Raw genomic sequence first — 23,940 nt, forward strand, 5'->3', positions numbered from 1 at the left:
CCAGCTAATTTTTTGTATTTTTAGTAGAGACAGGGTTTCACCATGTTGATCAGGATGGTCTCGATCTCTTGACCTCGTGATCCACCTGCCTCGGCCTCCCAAAGTGCTAGGATTACAGGCGTGAGCCACCACGACTGGCCGGCTATAAAAATTTTTGATGGTAGGATTGGATGTTGGATCACATACCCAATAATTAGTTCTGTTGACTACAGCTGCAGTAGCATGAGAGACTCAGCTAATAGAATTGGGTGGTGATTGTACTTGAAGGAACATTGAGGCACAGATGAATCCTTGGATTGGTCAAAGAATAAATGGACCATGTAACAACTGACATGGTAGCTGATATACTAAAGGGTCAGTTAAATATCTGCAAACCCACTGTTTTTCTGGAGGTACAAGGATGTGTTGAATGAGAATAAGGAGTTTGAAAACCTCTGAGCATTTATTGAACTCAGACATTGGATAATTTGGACAGAGAAATTATTACAAAATATGATAACCTGTCTGGGATTTGGTGACAGAGTTGTTCAGATAAACATAAGCATTGAAGGACTCATTACTGGTGTCTCTTCCATGGCACTGATATGAACTGGCAGTATGTGGCTCAAGGGGAAATACCTAAATTGACCCTAGGAGGGTGTAAAGGAGGGAGTCGGGGGCAAAACCGGATTTAATGATCATAGAATTATCTTAGAAAGTAAGAGAGACGTCACAGAGTGTATCAAAATTGTATAACCTTAAGATAGGAAACAAGGAGTAATGTGGTGAAATGATAAAGACCAAAATCACACAAGGGAGAGTGTGAGAAGCAGCAACGTCAGGCATCTGACAAAATCTCATCCCATCAGTCTTGAGCAGAAGCTATCTACTGTGGGTAACGTCTGCTTGTTCTGAGAGACTTGAAATAGCAATCTATTTCTGAAGGTCACTTGCTTCTGAAGGTTTTTTGTTTTTTAGAAAACCTCTATTTAAGATCTCCAGTGAGAGTATTTTTCAACACGTCTTCAGCCAGTAATTTAGCTTCTCTGGGCATCTTTTTCCTCAGAGGTCCACCTCACAGTTTAACTGCAAGGTCAGTTGTTAGAAGGCTCTGAAAAAGAAAATACTGAAAATACTGGTGTATTTTTCAGTGTACTCATTTCTTCAGGTAGAAAGAGGGGAGGGCTTCTGAGGGTGGGATTTTAGGAAAATCTTCTTGAACTTACAGATGAGCTGGTTCTTACAATATTTTTTTTTTATGTCTGCATGAAGCAAGTTTGATTCAGATTGATGAAATACTTGTGATCACATGAATCTTCTAGTTATTATTTCATAAAGTGAATAGTCTATGAGTTACTGAGGGAGCTAACCAGATCTGATGACCATCAGAGCTAAAGGTAAAACTCTTCATCAAGGAATCTAAGAACTTCTGAGAACTGGGCCAACTTAAGATCAAGAATACTCTTTTTATGCCCTACATTTCCCAAAATTATGGATTGTGAAATTTTTTATCAAAGGGCTAACATACTATAGAATTCTTTTTGACTCTCGTAGTGTAAGGTGACGTTCCCCAGGTGGGAAAATTATAGTCTACAATTCCTTAGACACAGTCATAGCAGTGATCTTTCTGTACAGAAAGGCTCAAACCCATCCAAAGAGTGTCCAATTAATTACAGGCACATATTCTGAACTTTGTGGTTTGGGCCCAGTCCACGTATATTCCAGAGACTGACATCCCACTTGTCCAATGTTTGTGGATATGGTAGCAGGATGTGAGACAGGAGCCAGCCACGTCACCAGCTGCAGAGACATTTTCCCATCGATTCTTATTCAGAGATTATTTCCTCTCTTCTGTGATGGTGATGCTTTACCTCTGGTAAAACATTTTTGTCAAAGACCATCTTAGATTCAGGGGCATATTTGGTATTTCAGAGACCATTGGAATGAACAGAGCTTCCCAATTTTAGGCAACATTTGTTTTCTAAATCCGAAGCTAAATTTTATATTTCCAAACTGAATTGGGTGTATGTGCTTATTGATTTCCCATATTCTGAATTATTTCTATGGACAATGACAAACATGCCACCTGATTTGCATAATGATCTGCCAACACAGTTCCCTTTGCTTTGTGGAGATTTTTACTTTATTAGAAAAATAAAAATCCATTCCCTAAAATATTCCATGAATCTCCAAAGTCTCTCAATTATAATTTAGTGTTTTGTCTTGCATGTTGCTGAATCAATTTAAGATTCTGATTAGATAGGGTCCATTCTTTAGTAGAGCAGTCATGTTCCAAATAATGTACTATATTTTTAAAGAATTGTAATTTTTCCTTGGCAGCCTTGTGACCTTCAGCTGCTAGTTTCTGCAAGTCTTCCCAGGGGCTTTTTAGGTCAGGTGCAGCATCTGGGAGGAGAATTGAACCTTTTGAGAATGTTGTATTTTAAATCGTTTACTACTATTGGAAGAAATATCAGGTGCCTCTGTGGATCCTTGAGACATTCCATGCAATTATGTTGTTAATTATTTGAAGAGAGGCAAATAAATATTGATTTCTTTGTCTACCAGACGTTAAAAGAAGGGAGCATAGAGGTCTACAGCTGTAAAGCACTTGCATTCAGGTGGAACTGTAGATAGAATAGTATTAGGAGAAACCTAGGAATAACTTTCCTATTTATGACCTTCAGTCTTTAACAAATCAACATCCCCTTCCTTTAGGCTTCATGACAAGCAATATGGGATATTACAGGTACTAGCACAAGGAATTATTGTAACTAGGAGGTCATAATTGGCTTTATTCTGTGAAAAACTTCTGGCTTTAAGGAAGTAGTCTGGGCAACGGCATGGAAGACCCACCTGAATCTTTATAGAAACCCCCTTTCCATAATGCACTCCACATTCACAGAACATCTAACTCACAAGTGGTCAGATCAAATAAGGGTAAGCCTTCTATAGTTTCAAGAGTCATTATTTGGTAAGTTCAGGAAAGTCACATGTAGCATGATTGTGAAACTGACTTTCTAGCACTTCCTCTGGAATTTCCAAGAATAACCCGAAAGTGCACTCAGTCTCACAGTTTTTTTCCATGAAAGATATCCTCCAAGTAGGTTGGCAGGTGCGTAATCACAAAGGTACATGGTTGTGTTTCCTCCAGTGGCCTAATGTATAGACAAAAGTTGAGACATGGGGCAGAAGTAGATCAACTCAAAGTACCTCCGACAGTAGCAGTCATTACTCCAAGAGACCAAGTGCATTTTGTTACAGCGGGGTTCAAGGTAGAAGATAGCATTTCCATCTAGTAAAAATATGCAGTTTTGTTCTCCTGTGTCTATAGATCATTCTTCTTGTTCTGAAAGTGGTATCAGATCCAATAGCCACCTAGGAAATAGAAAATCAGAGCTTAGTGGCTGGGCACTGTGGCACACGCTTATAATCCCAGCATTTTGGGGAGCTGAGGCTGGTGGGTCACCTGAGGTCAAGAGTTCAAGACCAGCCTGGCCAACATGGTGAAACCCCATCTCTACTAAAAATACAAAAATTAGTTGGGCATGGTGATGCATGGTGGCGAACATGCGTAATCCCAGTTACTCGGGAGGCTGAGGCAGGAGAATCACTTGAACCTCGGAGGTGGAGGTTACAGTGAGCTGAGATCATGCCACTACACTTCCAGCCTGGACAACAGAGCAAGACTCTGTCTCAAAAAAAAAAAAGAAAGAAAATCAGAGCTTAGTGTATTGCTTGCCAAGCAAAGAAGATCCACATCTCTTCAGGGAGGAGTTTCAAGGAACAAAGCTGGCTATGATGACAAAGGTTTGTCTTAGTGAGGTAAAGTCAGGTGTTAGTCTCTGGCCAGCTCTAAAGCAGTTTGTAATGTCTCTCTTGGTAGAGGCTATTTTTTGACACTGTATCATCAGCCCTAAAAGCGTGATCCCCAGGCAGGTCCAAGACACTCTACCATGTCTTGGCAAGCTCTGGGTCACCCAGTGGGCAAAACCACATAGGCTTTTTCTTTCACACACGGACAAATAAAAAGCAAGCATGATTCCATGTAAAAAATATATATTTTTGTGCAAGAAATAAATGCAAAATATACTTCTGCAAGACTACTCAGTAAACTCCTGACAGAGGCTGCCTCTCTGGAAGGGCCTGGGTGGCAATCAGGGGCTTTGTTTTGTATCTGCTGTTTAACCTCCACATAGTAAATGCATAATAAATATTCATTAAGTGAATGCATAAATGAATGGATAAATACAGTAATGAATGAAAATGTATTTATTGATGGAGTACTTAGGGCAAGTCGGAGTTAAGTAGTAATGAACTGCACAAACAGTTCATTTAAGAAGCTTAGCAGTTGCTAGGGGAGATTGAGGGTCAAAGGAGGTATCGGGGGGCTTTTATTTCTCACCTCATATTTTGTTTTCCAGGGTTTCCTCAAACCTTGATATGTTCCCTCAATAATACTTCTTTGGTCCCCATGGCTTTCAAACTGCGTGTCCCTGGGGACGGCCTTGGCCGTAAAAGCATTTCATGTTGTGAGCAGCATGCAGACTACAAAAGACCGTCTTGGACCAAGGAAGAAACATCCTCAATGAAACCAAAAGAATTCACCATCACGCCCGACTGTGGCACTATTCGCCCCCAGGGATTTGCTACTATCAGGGTAAAGTGCATGGCCTTCCTCCACACACAGCCAAGCAGCTGAACCTTCAAAACAGCCACTGGTCCCTCATCTAGGATTTGCTCTAGTATGTCCAGTGCCAGCAGGAGGGTACTGGAGGGGGTGGCTGTCAACTTACAGAAAAAAGTGGGCCTATAAGGAAATAAATCAGACACAAATACATTGGGCAAGGAAATTGGCACTGCTCCAGTAGCTTTACCTTAATCTAGATGCATTGCCTTTATCAGAAGAGTGAGTTCTCAGTATTTCTAGTGAAACCACTGATACCCAGACAGTACACCCATCGGTACTAATAGCAACAGATTTCAGAACTTACTGATACTTAGGTTTATCTTTCCTTCAGACTCAGATCCCTTAGATACCAATAAATAGCCACACTTACACCAAAGATGATATCCAGTTTATTCAGCTTTGTAATCTGAATCTGGGCTTCATGGTGGGTATGATAGCACTAACAGTTCCATGAGAAGTCCACTTCCTCATTCTTCCATGTTTTGTCTGCAATAAGGACACTTCAGTGCCTTGGTTGTGGCCTCACAGTGCCACCAGTGGAGGGATCCCTCACTGTCTTCCGTCTTAGCTGTCTTCCTTCATTTTTGCTCCTCCAAACAGTTTGGTGTAGCAATATTGAAGGCTACTAAATTGACTTTTTTTTTTTTTTTTTTTTACTTCCTGGGAAATTTTAAAAAGATGAGACTTCGTAGCTAAAGGTAGTAGTTTTCTCTTTGGTCATTAGCACTGAATATTTAAACCGGTTATCATTTTATCCCCCAAATTGGTTGTAAATGCCTCATGATACCTCAGCTTGAATTCACTCATCCTAAAGCTTTTCTAGGAGTTTTTGGCTCCTCCACGGGCCCAGTGAGGCTCAATAACATAGATCGTAACATCTCAGGATTGCTAACTGTGGCTTTCCGAGTGAGAAGCGCTGCTGCACTAGAGTTCTTTCCTTCTCACTTCCTAATACTCAGAGTATGTGTTACTTATCTTTTCTGTTGTTGTTGCTTCCCAGATATCTCAGGAAGATTTTAAAAGATACAGCGTCTCACTAGCAGCCTTCTGCCAAAACCACTTGTTCTTCCTTCTAGCCACAGCCCAGATACATAAACAGGGGGCTACAGTCACACTAGGATTCTCTGTTTCTTTCCAAATCAATGACTTCATCTTCACTTTATTTTTCCTTTATATTTAGAAAAGCTTTCTCCAAGCTATAGATTTTCCTCCTGATCTGTGCCTCCCCAGGTCTGTGGGGACTCGAATTTGCATCCAGTGATTCCCTCTGCAACAGAAAACATGTTAATTAGTACCAGATACATAATTTATAGATAGAAAAGCCTTCACCCATGCCAGAAGCCATGTTCTAGACTTGCAAGTATCTCTTCCAGCACAAATAATTTTGAAGCAATTAAAAATTGCAAAAAGGCTTTGGAAAGTCTAATTGTACAGCTTCACAGCAAATAAAAACACAGGGTAAAATGTTCTGAGCACCCCCCTCAACAGCCTCACTTGACCCTCATTCTTCCCTAGCAACTGCTAAGCTTCTTGAAGGAATTGTCCGTGCCATTCATTACTACTTAACTCCAACTTGCTAGAATTGGAACCTGAGTAGCGATGAGTTCTGAAATCTGTTTATATTGTGACCACGTTCTATTGTCCTCAAATAGACCGTTCTTTGGCACTTTCTATTTTCTGCTCTAATAAAGACTGTGGGGTGGTGGAGGCACAGTTTTGGTAAAGCAGACTATCTGATTAATTCTCATGTCATTTTTTGGAACTGACATGGTTATTTCCACTTATTTTACTATAAGAGAACTTGCGCTATAGTGTTTCATTAGTGTGTTACATTTTCATAATTCATATAGCCCAGTGGCAGGGAACAATTTAAATTGCAGTAATTAAAGTTGGTTTAATATTGCTCATCGTTCATGCTCATTTTTCCCTTTATGCAGGTATGTGGCTTCTTTGACAAAACCTCCTCAGAAATGAGCAAAGCCATTATACTAAAAGCCATTTGGTTTCTACCCTGGCCTTTGAAAACACCCAGCATGCCCTGACCCTACAGTGTAACTTGTTCAGCTAACAATGTGAAATGCCATATATCCGTAAAGCACTTAGAAACCACACTGATCACTAGTCCTCCCGGGGCTCCTCTCCCCTGTGTAGAGAGAGAATCTGCTTTTTAGAAAAGCAACTTGTCAACTTTTTTTTTCCAGGTGACCTTATGCTCCAACACTGTGCAGAAATATGAGCTGGCACTGGTGGTGGACGTGGAGGGCATTGGAGAAGAGGTGCTGGCACTCTTAATTACAGCAAGGTATCTCTCCCCAGCTTGCTCTTATCCAGAGTCTCCCCTGAGTGTCCAGTAACGGGCTGCTTCCCAGAAGGCAGCTTTGCCTGCCAACCCAAGCACACTGGTTTTATCCTGCCTTCCTGGGAAGGGAAGTTGAATCTGATATTCAAATGACAAAGCAGCAAATGTTTGTAAAGCACCTTTGGTAGAGATTAAGAAGAGGTGTGTGTGTTTTGTAGAGTTTAGGCAAAGAAAACTAAGAATAGTGAAGAAATAGGTCAACCCTCTCTAATGAGTCTGACTTTCAAAGAATGCAACCAGAAAGGTTTTAGCAAGAAGTGCTGAAGAGCTGCTGGTTTTGATTTTCATCTTTGAATATAGTGCCCCTGAGTTAGGCAGCAAAGATGCTGCTGTCAGTCCTGTAATGGAAGGTCCGTAGAGCCAAGAGGTCCCTGCCCCAAGACACTGTTGCTGTGACTTGAATTGCAGGCTAGGAGTGGGCTCCCAAGATGAGACTCATTTTTAACAATGTACATGCCTCAGAACCGCCTCCAAATCCTCTCTTTTTCTTAGAGAGTCAGCCAGGTTGAAATCATGACCCAGCCATTTGTTGACTGTGTCTTTTCAACCAACCTACAGTCATTGCTGATGAGGGTGGTTGTGTCATTGACTGATAATGATGTGATCCTAAATAAAATCATGGGGCCACACTCTTCCCAAAGCAAACCGTGTCCAGATCTGGGACTTTAAGGTGCATGTATGAAAATGCTATATATAGGAAATAGAGACCATGACTTAGTAAAACTGATCATCATGCTAATATGTCAGTCTCTGGAATTCAGATCTCTTGTGAATCTTAGGAAGATACCTACTTTAAAGAAGGGGCAGATGTGCTGCCTGGTGGAGAGAAAACTGACACCATTTCACGTGTCTTGGGCTTGGGTGAAGATAAACAGCAGTGCAGAAATAACTTAGGGTTCCCACTACATTGCCTTGACCCACTTAGTATTCCTGCAAGCCCTAATTTTTTTCTTTGTTTACAAACAGTAAAAACTCTAATGTGGTCCTCTCTGTGCCCAGGTTTGCCTTTTAGTCTAGTCTTGCATTTCTTTCCTATGCAGGCTATTCAGATACTTTCCAGCTCCTTTCCCTACAGTTATCAATAGAAATTCTAAATTTAAAACCATAAAAAGGCTTAAAGAGGCTATGAGTTTTCTACTTATATTCTGTGACCCAAGTCAAATAGTGTAAGCCCTCTCAGTCACAGTATTTCAGGCAATAAAGGATCAGCTTTAAGAAAATCACTGGGTCAACAGACAACTTCCATTCTAGCTAAAAATGAACACTCATCTCATGTGTAAACTTTGGGGTTAAAATAAAGGCTCTTTCATGTTCTGATTTTTGGCATAATCTGTAGGAACTACTTACTGACTCTTAACAGAATAATTGCTTTTAGAACTGCAGCCTCAGTAACTCTCTCCAGAGAGCTGGCAGTGACGTCCTGCCATGCTTCTGCCACAGGCTCACTCCCTCTTACTGAGCACTTACCTGGTGCTGGGTTGTGCCCCTCCAACACCCTAAGAAGAGTTTATAACACCAACATCAATCACTAGAACTATCTTCATTTGTCCTATGAGAGAAATGGGACTCTGAGACAGAAAGCAGCTTGTCCAAGGTCACACAGATCGTACTTAGTAAGATCAGTCTGCGAAGCTGGCTCTGCAAATTCAAAAGCCAGTACTCTTCACCGTGGCACTGTACTGAAACAATGGCATGGGATAAGTTAGACCTTGAGATTCACAAACACCAAATAAAACCCAGGTTACCCAATAGTGCACCAACGGCAAACACAGGGCTTCAACTCCTCTCTTTCCTGCATACAGCCCTCCCTCCGTTTCCTTCCACCTCACCCCCGCCATGTCGGCACACTGAGAACCCTGTCACAGTCACAGTGCCAGTTCTGGGCGGAGCAGCCGCCTGAGCTTCTGTATCCAAGACAGCTGTTCTGCATAAGAATTGGCATGTTTACTGTTATTTAGATGGTGTGAGCTGTCCCTAGTCCTTGGGGGCCTTTCTGACTGGTCCAAAGTGTCACAGCTGGTTAGGACCCCATGCTGGTGGCATTGGCCCTGTTTAGCATGGAAACAGATTCACTACCCTAAGGATCCTGTACCGTGTGGACCCTTTGCCCAAGGAAGGCCAAATATCTAAAACAATAGAAGTAGGAGTCATTACCCACCAGACAGCTGTTCAAGGAATTCTGCTTCTAGTCCTTTTTTGATTAAAAAGTGGTGACTGGGGGCCAAGAGACATGGAAGACAGGAGGAGAGAAGCTTTGAAAGCGACTACTGTGGTTATTTGAGAAAAACTACTATGTGACACTGACAAATGTATCTCACCTGGGACACTGCGTTCTCTGTATGTAAACAAGCTCTCTGTTTTGAATTGTGTCGTGGGCTCCTCCGAGCAGGTGTGTTGTACCTGCCCTCTACCTGGTCAGCACAGAGGTGGACTTTGGGCACTGCTTCCTGAAGTACCCATACAAGAAAACACTCCAGCTTGCCAATCAAGATGACCTCCCAGGATTCTATGAGGTGCAGCCTCAGGTGAGTTCCTTTCTCTTTCTTCAGTGTTAATTCTTCCATTGGATTCCCTTGATGAGAAAGAGAAATCCCTCCGAAGTGCCACATTCCTGAACACATCACCTTAAGTAATGCTGATTTTTAACCCTTAGATAGTCTAAGGATGGGGTAGTAAAGTCGTAGTTGGATTGCTATCTGCATGCCCGAGCAGCAGCAGGTGTAAACTCTTGTTAATTTCCCTGGGAAATTACCCTGGATAAAGAAGGGAACGTGTCAATTAAGCCAACATGCAGAATTGCACCTGCAAATAATTGCCCGTGAACTAACCATGCATGGGAAATGAGCTAGGAGTTTTCATTATGTCCATGGCTGTGATTTGAATGGCATCAGTAAGTAATGCAATATTTATAAGTAGATTTGTTGGACCAGAAAGCTAGAGACAATACAAGAATAAGAAAGGAGGAATTGTCTCTTCATGTTTTATGAAATGTGTCTGTCCATATGCCACTACACCCAGCTAGGTGGGAGACTAAGCAGTTTAACACAGATGGCTAAACAGTTTTTTAAAAATCTGTACAGATTAGAGTAATGGAAGGCTACTACTGAGCTGCAGTTTGCCAAGAATGCATTTGGGTATAAAACTCAGTTATGTAAGTACAATATTCTGATTTAAATGTATGCGAAAATATCATATGCGGGTTTATTTGACTACAAGATCAATAGGAGATAAAACAGCAATATGGAGGCCACAGAAACAAGGCAGGTTTAGGCTGCAGCAGAGAACTACGCATTCAGGTTAAGGAAGGAGATAGCTACCAGTCAGGACACAGCCAGAAGTTTGTCTTCAGATCATGGCATTGTATTTTTCTAATGGAAACTTGAAAAAAGTAAAGCATCACATGCAAAATAACCAGAATGACAATCCATGGCATCTGCAAATCCAAGTCATGCGTGTGTTTAAAGAAGCAGAATAGACTTAGCTAGGAGAACATAGCTACCTTTCACAAGTCACACCACTTGTAAACCTGCACAACTATGTGCAGTGGCCCTGCCCTGCCACACCTTTTGTAAATGGCTGTGATGTAAGAGAGAAGTAAATGATTCTATGGGTTTCTCTGAGACAGAACCAGCCAAGGGTGGGGGTGATGGAAGACAAGGTCTAACAGCCAGACGCTCTGCAGCAGCCAGCCCAACCCTGCATCGTGCATGGTCATTTCAAGAACTCAGAGTGGAGCTTGCATCTGGGGTCAGGGGAAGTTCGGCACAGCAGGGCTGGCCACAATTTAAAGGGAAGCCAACCACTCAGTCAGGATACCTAATATTTTCATGACATATTGTAAGAAATCAAAAATAATTTCAAAAAATCCATAATGAACAAGATATTAAAACCTAGGTAAAGATAGACCAGTCTGATCTCAAGCTGTAATAAGGCTCATCAGAGCCCTGTGGCACGGGGAAGAGGAGGTAGAGTGGGCCATGTTAGACCAGACCAGATGCAGGAAGACTGTGGGGTGCTCCAGGCAGATGACACCTGCATACTCTGTCTTCCTCCAGAGCAGCAGAGGCTCTGAGAAATGGTTCCCAGAATTATACAATGGAATTTTAAAAATTTTATTTGTGTTCTTGTTGCATAAAAGCTGGTAATATGCTGTAGAACAGGGTTTTGAGAAATACAAATTAGTCAACATGGACCCTTGTCCATTCATTCATTCATTCCTCATTTTAAAAACCGAGCATTTATGCTTTGGGCCAGAAAGTGGGCATGTAGAGAGGAGAGGCCCAGCTGTATGCTAAGAAGTTGTCAGCGGGAATGCATGTGGCATGGTGCTGTCCAGTGCATGCTGTGGACAAGGACTGCACAGGATGCTCTCTGGGGACAGAGGAAATGTTCCCACCCTAGAGCCCTGGAAGAACCAGGGGAGAATTCAGGATGAGTGTGCCAGATGGGCTGACGGGAACAGGCATTCTAGAAGGAGTCACCACAAGTGCAAAGGATTGGAGGTGGGAAGCGGCATCATGGATTCCAGAAATACCAGCGGCCTCTATTGAGGGAGCACAAAGGGTGAGGGAGTGGGGATGACACGTAGGGGTGCAGAGGACCACATTAAGGAACTTGGAAAGTGGAAAGGAAAGTGGAAAGCTGTTGCCCTGAACTTATTTGTGTTGTGGAAAATTTTGCATGTTGCTGTGTTGAGCACTTTGAATTTTGGGCCTCATGCACGCCCCACTTAACGAGATTTCCTTTTGGCTGAGTTGGGGTACTCATTCCCCATTTACGTGCTTGAATAATAAGGCATTTCTAAAGGGCCTCTATGGACTCAGGAGAACACTTCAAAATAAGTGAATATGCTATTTGTTCTATGCTGTGCTGTCCTTACCCCTCCGATTTTCTCTCCGCCAGGTGTGTGAGGATGTACCTGCTGTGCTGCTTTCCAGCCCCACCCCTAGCGGGGTCATCCCGGCCAACAGCACCATCCATATACCGCTGGCCCTGGAGACCCAGGTCACCGGAAAACACAGGTCCACAGTTTACATCTCGATCTTTGGGAGCCAGGACCCCCCTTTGGTGAGAGTCCATTTCGAGAACTGCAGTTGAAATTGCTGTGCTTCTTCTCAAACATTTTGCACTTTCTCACTTCAGGCCCACACTGTATTCACATGTGCCCCAGTTGTAGGGTTTTATGTTTCTTCTCTGCAGTTGTAAAATACCAGTGCTATGTGACTTTAAGGAATCTGTTTGTGGCCACATCTAACAGAAGTGGTATTTTATAGCAATTGTCCTTAAACCCAACAGGGTACCAGGAGTTTCTCACACATACACACACACAGTCACACATGCCTGACCCCTGTCCAGTCTTTATAAATGAGAATCTCCTACAGGAGGGAACCAGCACATCTGTATGTTTAACAAGCTCCTTAGTTGTTCCTGGTGCAAAGCTGGGTTTGGGTATCACTAGTTTGTCACATGTGGGCTGGGAGATCAGTTTACTTCACTGCTCATCTGAACTTTTTTTGTGTATTGACTTGACTCATACCCCATATTAGCCTAGTCAAGCTGTTAAGAGAAATAGTCCCTCTCCAAGACAAAGAAGGATTCATGGAAAGCTCTCCATTGCTTAAGCTAAGTTGAAGGATAAACACTGAATTCTACAGGAGGTTGCCCAACAGGCTCTGTATTCTTAGATATGTGGTTTACTTGGGAACTAGTGATGTCAGCTTATGTTTCTTTGATGTGATTCTGATTGCTTAGAGTGCATAAAACACTAGGATTTTGCTTTTACCTCTTCATATAAGATGCTGTAGATAAGCCACTTAACTTATAAAGCAGCATCACCAGGGTAGACCAAGCCCAAATCATGCCACCAGTTCAGCTCCCCCTCCCCAAGGCTCACTGTGCCCCACCCCACTCTCAGCTCCCTCCACAGATGCAGCCCATGAAAGGATAGCTTGCTGAGCAGGCAGAACTTTATGAAAGAAAAGGGCCGTCTTCCTCAGGCAGACACAGTGCCTGGCTCAGGGTACAAGGAGAAGAGAACAAAGCAAAGTGCATTTCAGTCCCCAACCTGTACAACTATGTGCAGTGGCCCTGCCCTGCCACACCACTTGTAAAGCGACAGAACTGGAACTCAAACCCAGCCATATCTGACTTTGAAGTACTGACCCTTAACCTAGTACTAAGTGTTCTTGGGGCTGGAGTGCTGTGTGGGATAAGGGACCCAGATTCTGGTTTCCACTCAGTGCATGGCTCTGGGCTGACCTGGGAAGCTGCTCATCCTTTCTGGGGAAGAAGTCCAGCCTGGAGGCTGTGTTCCTGAGACCACAGAACACCAGTGAGAAGGGATGCCAGTTCTCATAAGCACCCTCATATGCCCTTGCTTTTTACTGAAGGAATGGCTAAAAGTGGCTAGCCATTTCCAATTGTTCCTGTGTTCTTTCTCTTTGGTGGAACTCAGGCATGTCACTTAAAGAGCGTTGGAGAAGGCCCAGTTATCTACATCCATCCCAGTCAAGTGGACTTTGGCAGTATCTACGTCCTCCAAGACTCTTCCAGGATTCTCAACCTATGCAACCAGTCCCTCATTCCCGCATTTTTCCGGGCACACATGGTAAGTTATGGGACTGTCATATGATGAAACACAACTTTGGCTTATAGGCAGTAGCCCTATTTTTGCAACATGTCTTTGAAAATGATCACCAGAAGCAGAGATTTGCATGGTTAAGTTGTATTAAACCATGTCATTCCCATCCCCAAATCATCTTTATTATAATAAATTATTAATATAATTTATATATCAATAATTTTATTGATTAAGGGATGCCTTAGCTTACGGGATGCCTATTATAATACTTTTGTTGATTAATAAACACAATGTGCATATCTTTTGGTAAACAGGCAAGTACATTCAACAGAATCTCAGTTCAGGAAGATGCTTCAAAAGTCAACAAGCTCCTCTACTTAACTGTACCTAAGCCCAGCCCCAGCCCTCAAAGAAACCACTCTTTAGCTGTCTCTGTAACTAGAAGTGCTTCCTTTAATTTGACTTCTTTTCACTACAAATGTGTTGTTGGGTATATTCTGTTTTTTGTTCTCTCTTCCTTCTAGCAATATTTTAAGGTAGTTTGTAAGGATGTATAAAATACAAGGGAGTATTCACCAAAAACAGAAATTAAACAGTAAAGGAAGATACAAAATAGATGTAAAATGGTTTTAGAAATGGATTTGTCTCATTTCTATGTACAGTTGACCCTTGAACAATGTGGGGATTAGGGACACCAAACCCCCACGTAGTTGAAAATTCACATATAACTTTTTTAAAACTTTTATTTTAGTTTCAAGGGCTGCATGTGCAGGTTTGTTATATAGGTAAATTGTATGTCAAAAGTTTTGTGTACAGATTATTTTATCACCCAGGTAATAAGTATAGTAACCAATAGGTAGTTTTTTTATTTTCTCCTCCGCCCACTCTTCACCCTCAAGTAGGCCCCAGTGTCTCTTGTTCCCTTCTTTGTGTGATATTTGGTTTTCTGTTCCTGCATTAATTTGCTTAGGATAATGGCCTCCAGCTCCATCCAGTTGCTGCAAAGGACATGATTTCATTTCAGACACATAGACCAATGTAACAGAACCGCGAGCTCAGATATAATGCCACACAGCCTACAATGATCTTCTCTTTGACAAAATTGACAAAACAAACAATGGGGAAAAGATTCTCTGTTCAATAAATGGTGCTTAGAAAACTGGCTAGTCATATGCAGAAGACTGAAACTAGACTCCTTCCTCACACCATATACAAAAGTCAACTCAAGATGGATGAAAGACTTACATGTAAAATCTAAAACTATAAAAATCCTGGAAGATAACCTAGAAAATACCATTCTGGACACAGGCTCTGGCAAAGATTTCGTAACAAAGACTGTAAAAGCAATTACAATGAAAACAAAAATTGACCAATGGATCCTAATTAAACTAAGAGCTTCTGCACAGCAAAAGAAATATAACTTTTGACCCCTCAAAAACTTATCTGATAACAGCCTACTGTTGACCAGAACCCTTCCCAATAATAGTCAATTAACATATATTTTTGTATGTATCACATGCTGTATTCTTACAATAAAGTAAGCTAGAGGAAAGAAATGTTATTAAGAGAATTATAAGGAAGCAAAAACATACTTATTATTCATTAAGTGCAGGTTAATCATCATAAATATCTTCATACTCATCATCTTCACATTGAGTAGGCTGAGGAGGAGGAGGAAGAGAAGGAGTTGGTCTTACTGACCCATGGGTGGCAGAGGTAGAAGAAAATCCACATATAACTGGACCCATGCAGTTCAAACCCATGTTGTTCAAGGGTCAACTGTATTTCATAATGACGTTCAGACCTGCTAGTCTTCTATAAGCTAATTTTTATTTTTTGTATAAGAACAGACATGAAATGGGAGTTTTGTGGAGTTTAGGAATTTCTAATCCAATAATTGAAAGTATTCCTGATTTTAGAACTAGTTTTCTAAATTTAAATATAAAGTTTTTAATTGTGTAGCCCTCTGCCTCTCCTTAAATTATTGCATTTGAATGAGAACTAACATTTAGTTTCAGCATTTGTCAGGTATTTCTGAAGAATCAAATATTACTGATTTTATAAAATTTAAGGAACGTGATTTTCTGCTGACTCGTGACAGCTCACCAGAGACTCTGGTTCTGTTAGCAGCCATTTGTCATCATTATTTATTTTTATTCTCATTTATCTTTACATGTTATGAAGGCAGCCACATGCACATACAGTCTCTGCTCTTTTCAACAGAGGTTCTCACACAACCCCAATCGTGCTCTAGCACTTTGTGGATCTTGAGTAAAAAAATATTGTTTCATAATGTTTAAAGAAAAATCCTGTAGGAAAGACATTTTTACTAGTCTTTATCCACTTAGTAAATTGATGTGTTTGGTAGAAAGCATGCTTAGGAAGGGCTGCTTCTTTGTTCAGTGCCAAGTTGATGCTGGGAGAGGAAGAGTCAATCTCTGTCCTGGTCCAGAACAATGAGGGGAGAGCACCGGAGGGCTTGAGGAGATCACAGAGGAAGGAGAAGGATGGCTGAGACCATGAGAAAGCCTACGTGTGAATACAGCTCTCTTCCCTTCTTACCACCCCTCTTTCCACTTTCAAATATCTTCAGGTTTTACTGTTTATGGCAACGTTTATGGCAACTTTTGGTACATTTTTTTAAAAAGGCACACTAAGGCTCCATTTTTTTGTTTGTTTGTTGTTGTTTTACTCATGTAGTGTGTGTGTGTGTGTGTGTGTGTGTGTGTGTGTGTGTGTGTATTGAATGACCCAGCTGGTTTGTTAAAATGGGACTTTCTCTTTCCACAAAGGTTTCATGATTCTATCTTCTGACTCTCTAATGTTGTCTTCAGTCAGCGAGCTCCAGTTCCAGGGAGCCCAAATGTGTCATAGAAATGCTTTATTGTTGGCCAGCCACAGTGCCTCATACCTGTAATCTTAGCACTTTGGAAGGCCAAGATGGGAGGATCACTTGAGGCCAGGAGTTTGAGACCAGCCTGGTCAACACAGTGAGACTCCATCTCTAATTTTTAAAAAAGAAATAAAAAGATATGCTCTACTGTAGAAGGTGTTTTTCCCCCAATCCTATCTTAGAATACTGGTGTTTATTGAGTTGTAGCATAAAAGTGGTTTTGGGTCGGGCACAGTGGCTCACGCCTGTAATCACAGCACTTTGGGAGGCCCAGGTGAGCAGATCACAAGGTTAGGAATTTGCGACCAGCCTGGCCAACCTGGTGAAACCCTGTCTCTACTAAAAATACAAAAGTTAGCCAGGTGTGGTGGTACAGACCTCTAATCCCAGCTACTTGGGAGGCTGAGGCAGGAGAATCGCTTGAACGTGGGAGGCAGAGGTTGCAGTGAGCGGAGATTGCACCACTGCACTCCAGACTGGGTGACAGAGCAAGACTCCAACTCCAAAAAAAAGAAAGGAAAAGAACAAAAGTGATTTCAACTTCAAGTAATTCTCATAGAAGAAAATTACTCTTATTTCAGCTAAGGTTCTTGTTGGATGTCCTAGTAAATATATATTAACATTATAAAAATTAAATTATGCTAATTTAGAAATTATGTACAGTACATAACTTGATGTACAGTACAGAACCTTCAAATGCAATCTTACAGGAATTACTAAGCATTAGGAGAGAGTTTCAATTAATAGTTTGTTCCTCAAGCCTATTACAGATTTCAGGTGCTGGAAGTTCTTCTCTTTTCTTGTTGGACGTGGTCACAGGAGGGGTCATTGTCTCTCCTCTTGTGGCCATGGGTGAATGTCAGCCCTTCCCAGATGTGGCACTCACTGTCAGCCATCTGTCACACTCAGCCTCTTGTGCAGCCACACAGCACAGCACCACTGTGATTAGATTCACCCTTAACAAGAAACATCTATTTGTTATCAGCCAGAGGGGCCAGGAGATGGGAAGCTGGAAGCCCACCTCCACAGTGATGTTGGAAGATAAATGACACTTAGAGCAGTTTTGAATTTCTCAGAAACAAATACTATACCCCAAAAAATGACTTTTAAAAACACCTGGGACCTCCTCATATAGTATGGAAAGAAGAAACATTGAAGATTATATTTTTTATGTTCCATTAAAACTTAATTTATCTTGAGTGTAAAAAAAGTTGATTAGTAAAGGAAGGGTGTTCTGTGACCTGGAGCAGCAGGTTCTCCTTTGCTTTGGAATGCCTGTGCCTGGAATATCAGCCTCCATCAACAGTTCCCAGCAGGCTGACTTATTTGGAACAATTGAATAAGGCACCTCTGGCTTGGAAAAGTAAAAAAAAGTCAGAATGTGGGAACAGAGAATGGAAAGGACCTATTGGCAGGAGAATGTGGGTGCTGCTTGTCTGCAGGGAGCTCTATCAGGAAGAGAGACTTTCCCTTCCCTGTGAGCAACAGAAATAAAGGTGAGGATGCAGCAGTGCCCCACAGCCTTAGGAACCTCAGCATTGAGCTGGAGGAAAGATGCCTTGCTTGGCCCTTGTTTGGAAGCATCTGGAATCATTTTCTTTTTGCACTTGGCTCTAATTCAGCCTTGGTGACATTCAGCTCAAACCTTGGGTCCAGCTGTCAGTGACACCTTGGGACTCAGACAGCACCGAGACATCTTTGTAGTGGCTTTCTGCCTCCGTGATCTGCAGGGAAAGGCCATTGTAATGAGATACTTAGAATTCCTGGATCCATGAAACAGGAATTCTGCTGCCTCATCCAAGCATGGTTCTTCTAAAACATTTATTTTTCTTTGTCACTTGCCACAGCCATACACAGTGATATGGAAGCAAGGGAGAATTATTGGGCTTTCACAGCTCCTTCAGTCCCTCAGCCACTGGGTTATTTCCTCATTTAAGCAGGGACTCCCTTTCTGTATGTATTTGTTGATGTGGCTGTCTCCTTTAAACGCCAGTAGTCTCTGTACTGACTTTCCAGCACCTAGCAGCTGACTTAACCATTATGATGACGACAGTATGGTGACAGTAATTCTGACTAACATCTATTTCATTCTATATATCACTTTATATACAGTATTTCATTTACTACAATTCTGTGAGAAAATACTGTTATTATCCCCATTTTAACCGGGGTTGGGAACAGAGGTAGAAATGGGTTAATTGCCACAGCTTGCAAGTGACAGGCCTGGGTCTGACTTCCGATTCCTTCTCTTTTCCACTGCGCTAGTGAACTGCCTAACTTTACCCCAGCAGTGATTATGAAAATGGGCTTGGAAGTGGTGAAAGGATCACGGTTTCATGTTCATAAATGATGCTTTAAGGTAGACACACCTAGAGGAGCAAGATTTGTTAAAAGGGCAAGAGAAGAAATTAAGGAGTATTTCTGAAGTAGAGAAAAGGACTGGATACACATCATTTTATGCAGAAGTGTTGAAATGTACATATACAAATTATCTCCACAATGCTATTTTTCAACCAACCTAAATTCCTTCAGTTGTATTGCTGAAATAAAGACATGTAATCTACTTCTTTATCCTTTGTGGTATAACATAGAGTATTTAGTTATGTGTGTAAAAATTCTTGACTACTATAGCTAGTAGAAGTTTAAAATTCAGAGTTACGTCCCCTACTTTAACAAAGGAAATAGACAATCTCAGAAGGAAACTGGCTGGCAGGCATTTAACATCAAGGGAGATTGTTGGTGCAGGACTCGATCCATTTTCAGAGAGAGTGAAAATTGTGGCTATTAACAGAGAGCTCATTTTAAACTTCTTGTAACAACTTGTTCGTTCTAAACTGCAGCTATGCCTCATACGCTGCATCACCCCTGCAGATTGGAGCTCACACGGTAGATCTGCAACTTTATCTTCTCCTTGGGGAACTGACTGTATTAGAAGATTCCATGCTAGAGACATTTCTTTTTTGGAGGGGGGAGGAAGGCAGGAAGGGAGGGAAGGAGGATGGTAGGGAGGAAGGAAGGGATGAAGGAAGGAAGGAAGGGAGGAAGCGGGGAGGGAGGGAGGGAGGGAAGGGAAGGAAGGAAATCAAGCAATGAGAGAGACATTGCCGACCTGGATCTAGAGGTTTACAAGTTGATTTCTTTTTTTTGAGAGAAGGAAAGAAAAAAAAATAAGTAAAGGAGAGGAAGAAAGAGGGAGAGTAAACGGAAATATTGCTTTATTCTGAAAAAAATTGGGTATTAATAATGGCCAATCAATGTTTCATTTAAACTTATAAGTAGGTGTGCTGTGGTATTGACAAGAATGTATATTTTGTGTATTTGAAGTGGAGACCTCTATAAATATTTATTAAGTTTACTTGTTCCAGATCTGAGTTCGAGTCCTTAATATCCTTATTAATTTTCTGTCTCATTGAGTCTAAGTCTCTATGTATCTGGGTGTTAGGATCGTTAGCTCTTGTTGTTGCATTGATCCTTTTACCACTATATCTTTGTTGCTTTAAAATCTATTTTATCCGATACGAGAATTGCAACTCCTGCTTTTTATTTATTTATTATTTATTTTTGCTCTCCATTTGGTTGGTAAATCTTTCTCCATCCCTTTGTTTTGAGTCTTTGTGTATCCTTGCATGTGAAACAAGTCTGGATGTAACATGCCGTTGGGTTTTGGCTGTGTCTTTTGATTGGGGGATTTAGTCGATTTAAATTTAGGGTTACTGCCATTTGCTGTTAACTGGCTGTTTGATCCATTTGTTGGTGTAAATTCTTCTTTATGTTGGTGCTCTTTACTTTTTGGTGTATTTTTAGAAAGGCTAATACTGGTTGTTTCTGTGTGTAATGCTTCTTTCAGAAGCTCTTGTAAAGCAGGCCTGGTGGTAATAAAATCTCTGAGTTCTTGCTTGTTCATAAAAGATTTTATTTTTCCTTCAGTTGTGAAGCTTAGTTTGGCTGGATATGAAATTCTGGGCTGAAGGTTCTGTTCTTTGAGGATGTTGAATATTGGCCCCCACTCTCTTCTGGCTTGTAGAGTTTCTGCCGAGAGATCTGCTGTAAGTCTGATAGGCTTGCCTTTGTGGGTAACCTGACCTTTCTCTCTGGCTGCCCTTAGTATTTTCTCCTTCGTTTCAACCCTGTTGAATCTAACGATTATGTGCCTTGGGGTTGCTCTTCTTGAGGAATATCTTTGTGGTGTTCTCTGTAATACCTGGGGTTGAATGTTGACCTGCTTTGCTAGTTTAGGAAAATTTTCCTGAATAATATCCTGAAGGGTATTTTCCAGCTTGGATTCATTCTCTCCGTTGCATTCAGGTACACCTATCAAACGTAAATTTGGTCTTTTCACATAGTCCCACATTTCTTGGAGACTTTGCTCATTCCTTTTTATCCTTTTTTCTCTAATCTTTTCTTCACGTTTTATTTCATTAAGTTGGACTTTGACCTCTGATATCCCTTCTTCTGCTTGAACAATTCGAGTGTTTAAACCTGTGCATACTTCTCAGAGTTCCTGTATTGTATTCTTCAGTTCCACTAATTCACTCATACTCCTCTCTAAGTTGTCTGTTCTCAATAGGATTACAGCAAACCTTTTTTCAAAGTTCCTAGTTTCTTTACGTTGAGCTATAGCACGTTCTTTTAACTCACCAAAGTTTGTTATTATCCATTCCCTGAAGAGTGATTCTGTCATTGGGATGCGCTCGTTCTCCATCAAGCCTTGTTCCATTGTTGATGTGGAACTGTGATCATCTTTAGAGGGAGAGGCGTGCTGACTTTGAGTATTCTCAGCTTTTTTAAGCTGGTTTCTTCCCATCGTTGTAAATTTATCCTCCTGTTGTCTTTGAATTTACCAACTTTCAGATTAGGTCTCTTGAGTGGACGTCCAGGTTGTTAGTTCCCAGGGCCAGAGCAGCGGCGTTAAAACTGATGGTGCTTTTCTTCCCAGGATTCTCCTGTCTGGCTTCCTTCTTGTGTCCGTAGTAGGCGACTCTGCCTTCCCGGGGCTCCAAACCTCGGTCAGAAGGGGAACCGGTCCGGTTTACTCTGCTCCGAGCTCTGCCGCGCGGAGGTACGGTCACAGCCTCTGCGCCAGGCTCTGGCGTCGTGCTGGGGGCCCGTGTGGGTCCTCCAAACCTGTTTACTCTGCTCCGAGAGCTGCCGCATCGAGGTGCTGGCGGAACTGCTGCACCGGCCAGGAGAGTTGCGCTGGCCACCCGTGTGTTTCCTCCACTGGGGGATCTTCTGCTCCGTGAGCGATCAGAATTTGTCTGAAAGTGTGGCGTCCTCTAGTTCTCCGCGCCTTCCCTGAGAGCTGCAATCTCGGGATGTTAGCGATCGGCCATCTTGGATCATTCCCTCGCTAGAGACATTTCTAATAGACAAACAATAAGACTCCAAGGCCTTTTGACTGATGACATCATTAAGATATTATACCCCATAATGTATGTGAAGAAGAGATAGACTGGGCTGTTTCTCAGGCTTCAATGAGTAAATTAGCTCTGCCCTCTAAATTGTTGCATCTGTGGAAAGAAATGATGAGGAAAAAGGAAAGAAATGTACATGAATCAGAAACCAACTACAGTTGTTAAGCCTCTTTATATTCTTTTTGTTTCTGGTAGGTTTTACAAAATAGTAGCTTTGTTCACTAAGATGAATTTACAATATGCTATTTAGTTTTAGCTCACAGACAAACTCCTGTGTTAATGTGATTCATGCAATAGCATTTGCTCTGTTCACAACATATACCCACTCCCCTTAAGGTTTGCAGTGTCCACATTCAGCAGATCAGATAACCGAGGTTCCCTTGGTTAAGAGAACTGGCCAAGGTTGCATGATAAAAGTTGGCCGTTACTCAGATTCACCACGTTTTAGTCAATTTCCTGTCTGTTTCAACACAGAAGTATTTAATTCTGGTGGTCAGACATTATACATATGAAACATATTTTAATACAGAAAAACTCAAGAAACATACTTGATATGAAAATCTAACATGTTAATCTTTCCCACATTTATTTATCCCGGATCCTTTACTTAAAGAAATCAAATGTTAATGTTAATGTATATGGAGTTCCATATATTCTCCCTGTCAGTCCTATGTCCTTTCTCTCTGCCCAGAGGTAACCGTATCATGAATTTGATGTGCGTCCAAGCCATGTTTTTATGTTTTATTACATAATATGTTATATGTATTCATAAATACTATATTCTGGCATTTTGTTGCTTCCAAATTATATACAAATCATATCACTGTATGTGACATTCTGCAACTTATTTTTCAGGCTTAAAATCATATTTCCGACATCCATCCATGTTAGTGCATATAAATCTAATTATTTCATTTTAGCTGCTGTGCTTACTCCATCTACCATTTATTATGTTTATTTATTTGCCTACTTGTTAACAATTGGATTATTATAACAATGCTGCAGTGAACAGAATACGTGTCTCCTCAGGTACACAGGCAAGAATTTTGCGTGTATACAAATAGGGAGTATATCTACGAGTGGAATTGTTAGCTCTTAAAACAGGTACATTTTCAACCTCATTAAATGTTGCCAAATTACTCTCCAAAATGATTATATCAGTGCGCCCTTCCAGGAGTGTTTGAGATATCTATTTATTTAGTGGCCGAAACTTAGTATAGTCCGACTCAAGTTTTTGCCAGTCTGAACATGAAATGAAATCTCACTGTTGTTTTAATTTGTATATCCCTTATTACTATTGAGGTTGAGAATTTTCATTTGGGTGTCCTCTTCTGTCAATTATCTATTATCAATTATTTATTTATAGATGTTCTTTATATATTGTGAATGCTAGCCCTTTCTTTGTAATGAAGTTTTGGATTTTTTAAAGATTTTTTCATTTTGATGTCAATTTTATTAATCATTTTCTTCATTGTATGTGTTTTCTTCCTTCCTTTCTCTCTCTTTCTTGTTTCTTTTTTTTCCCTTTCATTTTTTTTTCAAGTTCATACTCTGTCACTCAGGCTGGAGTGCAGTGGCACAATCACAGCTCACTGCAGCCTTCTACCTCCCAAATTCAAACCATTCTTCTGCCTCAGCCACCAACTAGCTAGGACTACAGCCACACACCACCATGCCCTGCTAAGTTTTATAATTTCTGTAGAGATGGGGTTTCACCATGTTGCCCAGGCTGGTCTCAAACTCTTGGGTTCAAGCAATCCACCCTCCTAGCCGCCCATGCTGGGATTATAGGTGTGAGCCACTGTAGCCAGCTATATCTGTTTTCTATGTATGGTTTAGGAAATCCATACCTATTCTTCTATTTGAATAGGTTTAGACTCTTATTTTTCATGTCTTTAATCTAGCTAAATTTATTTTTTTATCTAATGCAAGTAAAGTCTATTTTTTTGATGAAGAAAGCCATTCATCCTATCACCAGTTCTTGCACACTCTTTTCTTTCTTCATGAATTTATATTGTTTCCTCT

General features: G+C 41.2%; 1 protein-coding gene across 24 annotated transcripts in view; it reads left to right on the forward strand.

Moving 5' to 3' along the window:
* Nucleotides 1–23,940, forward strand: part of HYDIN (HYDIN axonemal central pair apparatus protein) — a 516,394-nt gene that overhangs the window by 243,283 nt on the left and 249,171 nt on the right. For all 24 annotated transcript variants that reach the window (XR_008478211.2, XR_013530165.1, XR_013530166.1 and 21 more), the window contains 5 exons: nucleotides 4,404–4,639; nucleotides 6,871–6,971; nucleotides 9,418–9,553; nucleotides 11,931–12,095; nucleotides 13,483–13,635. Coding sequence is in view for 20 of the 24 variants with exons in the window: in XM_078357699.1 (XP_078213825.1) it covers nucleotides 4,404–4,639; nucleotides 6,871–6,971; nucleotides 9,418–9,553; nucleotides 11,931–12,095; nucleotides 13,483–13,635 (791 nt within the window). In the remaining 4 variants the exon portion in view is untranslated. The remainder of the gene's footprint in view (nucleotides 1–4,403; nucleotides 4,640–6,870; nucleotides 6,972–9,417; nucleotides 9,554–11,930; nucleotides 12,096–13,482; nucleotides 13,636–23,940) is intronic.

Source organism: Callithrix jacchus, chromosome 20 (assembly GCF_049354715.1).
Source record: "Callithrix jacchus isolate 240 chromosome 20, calJac240_pri, whole genome shotgun sequence".
Lineage (NCBI taxonomy): Eukaryota > Metazoa > Chordata > Mammalia > Primates > Cebidae > Callithrix > Callithrix jacchus.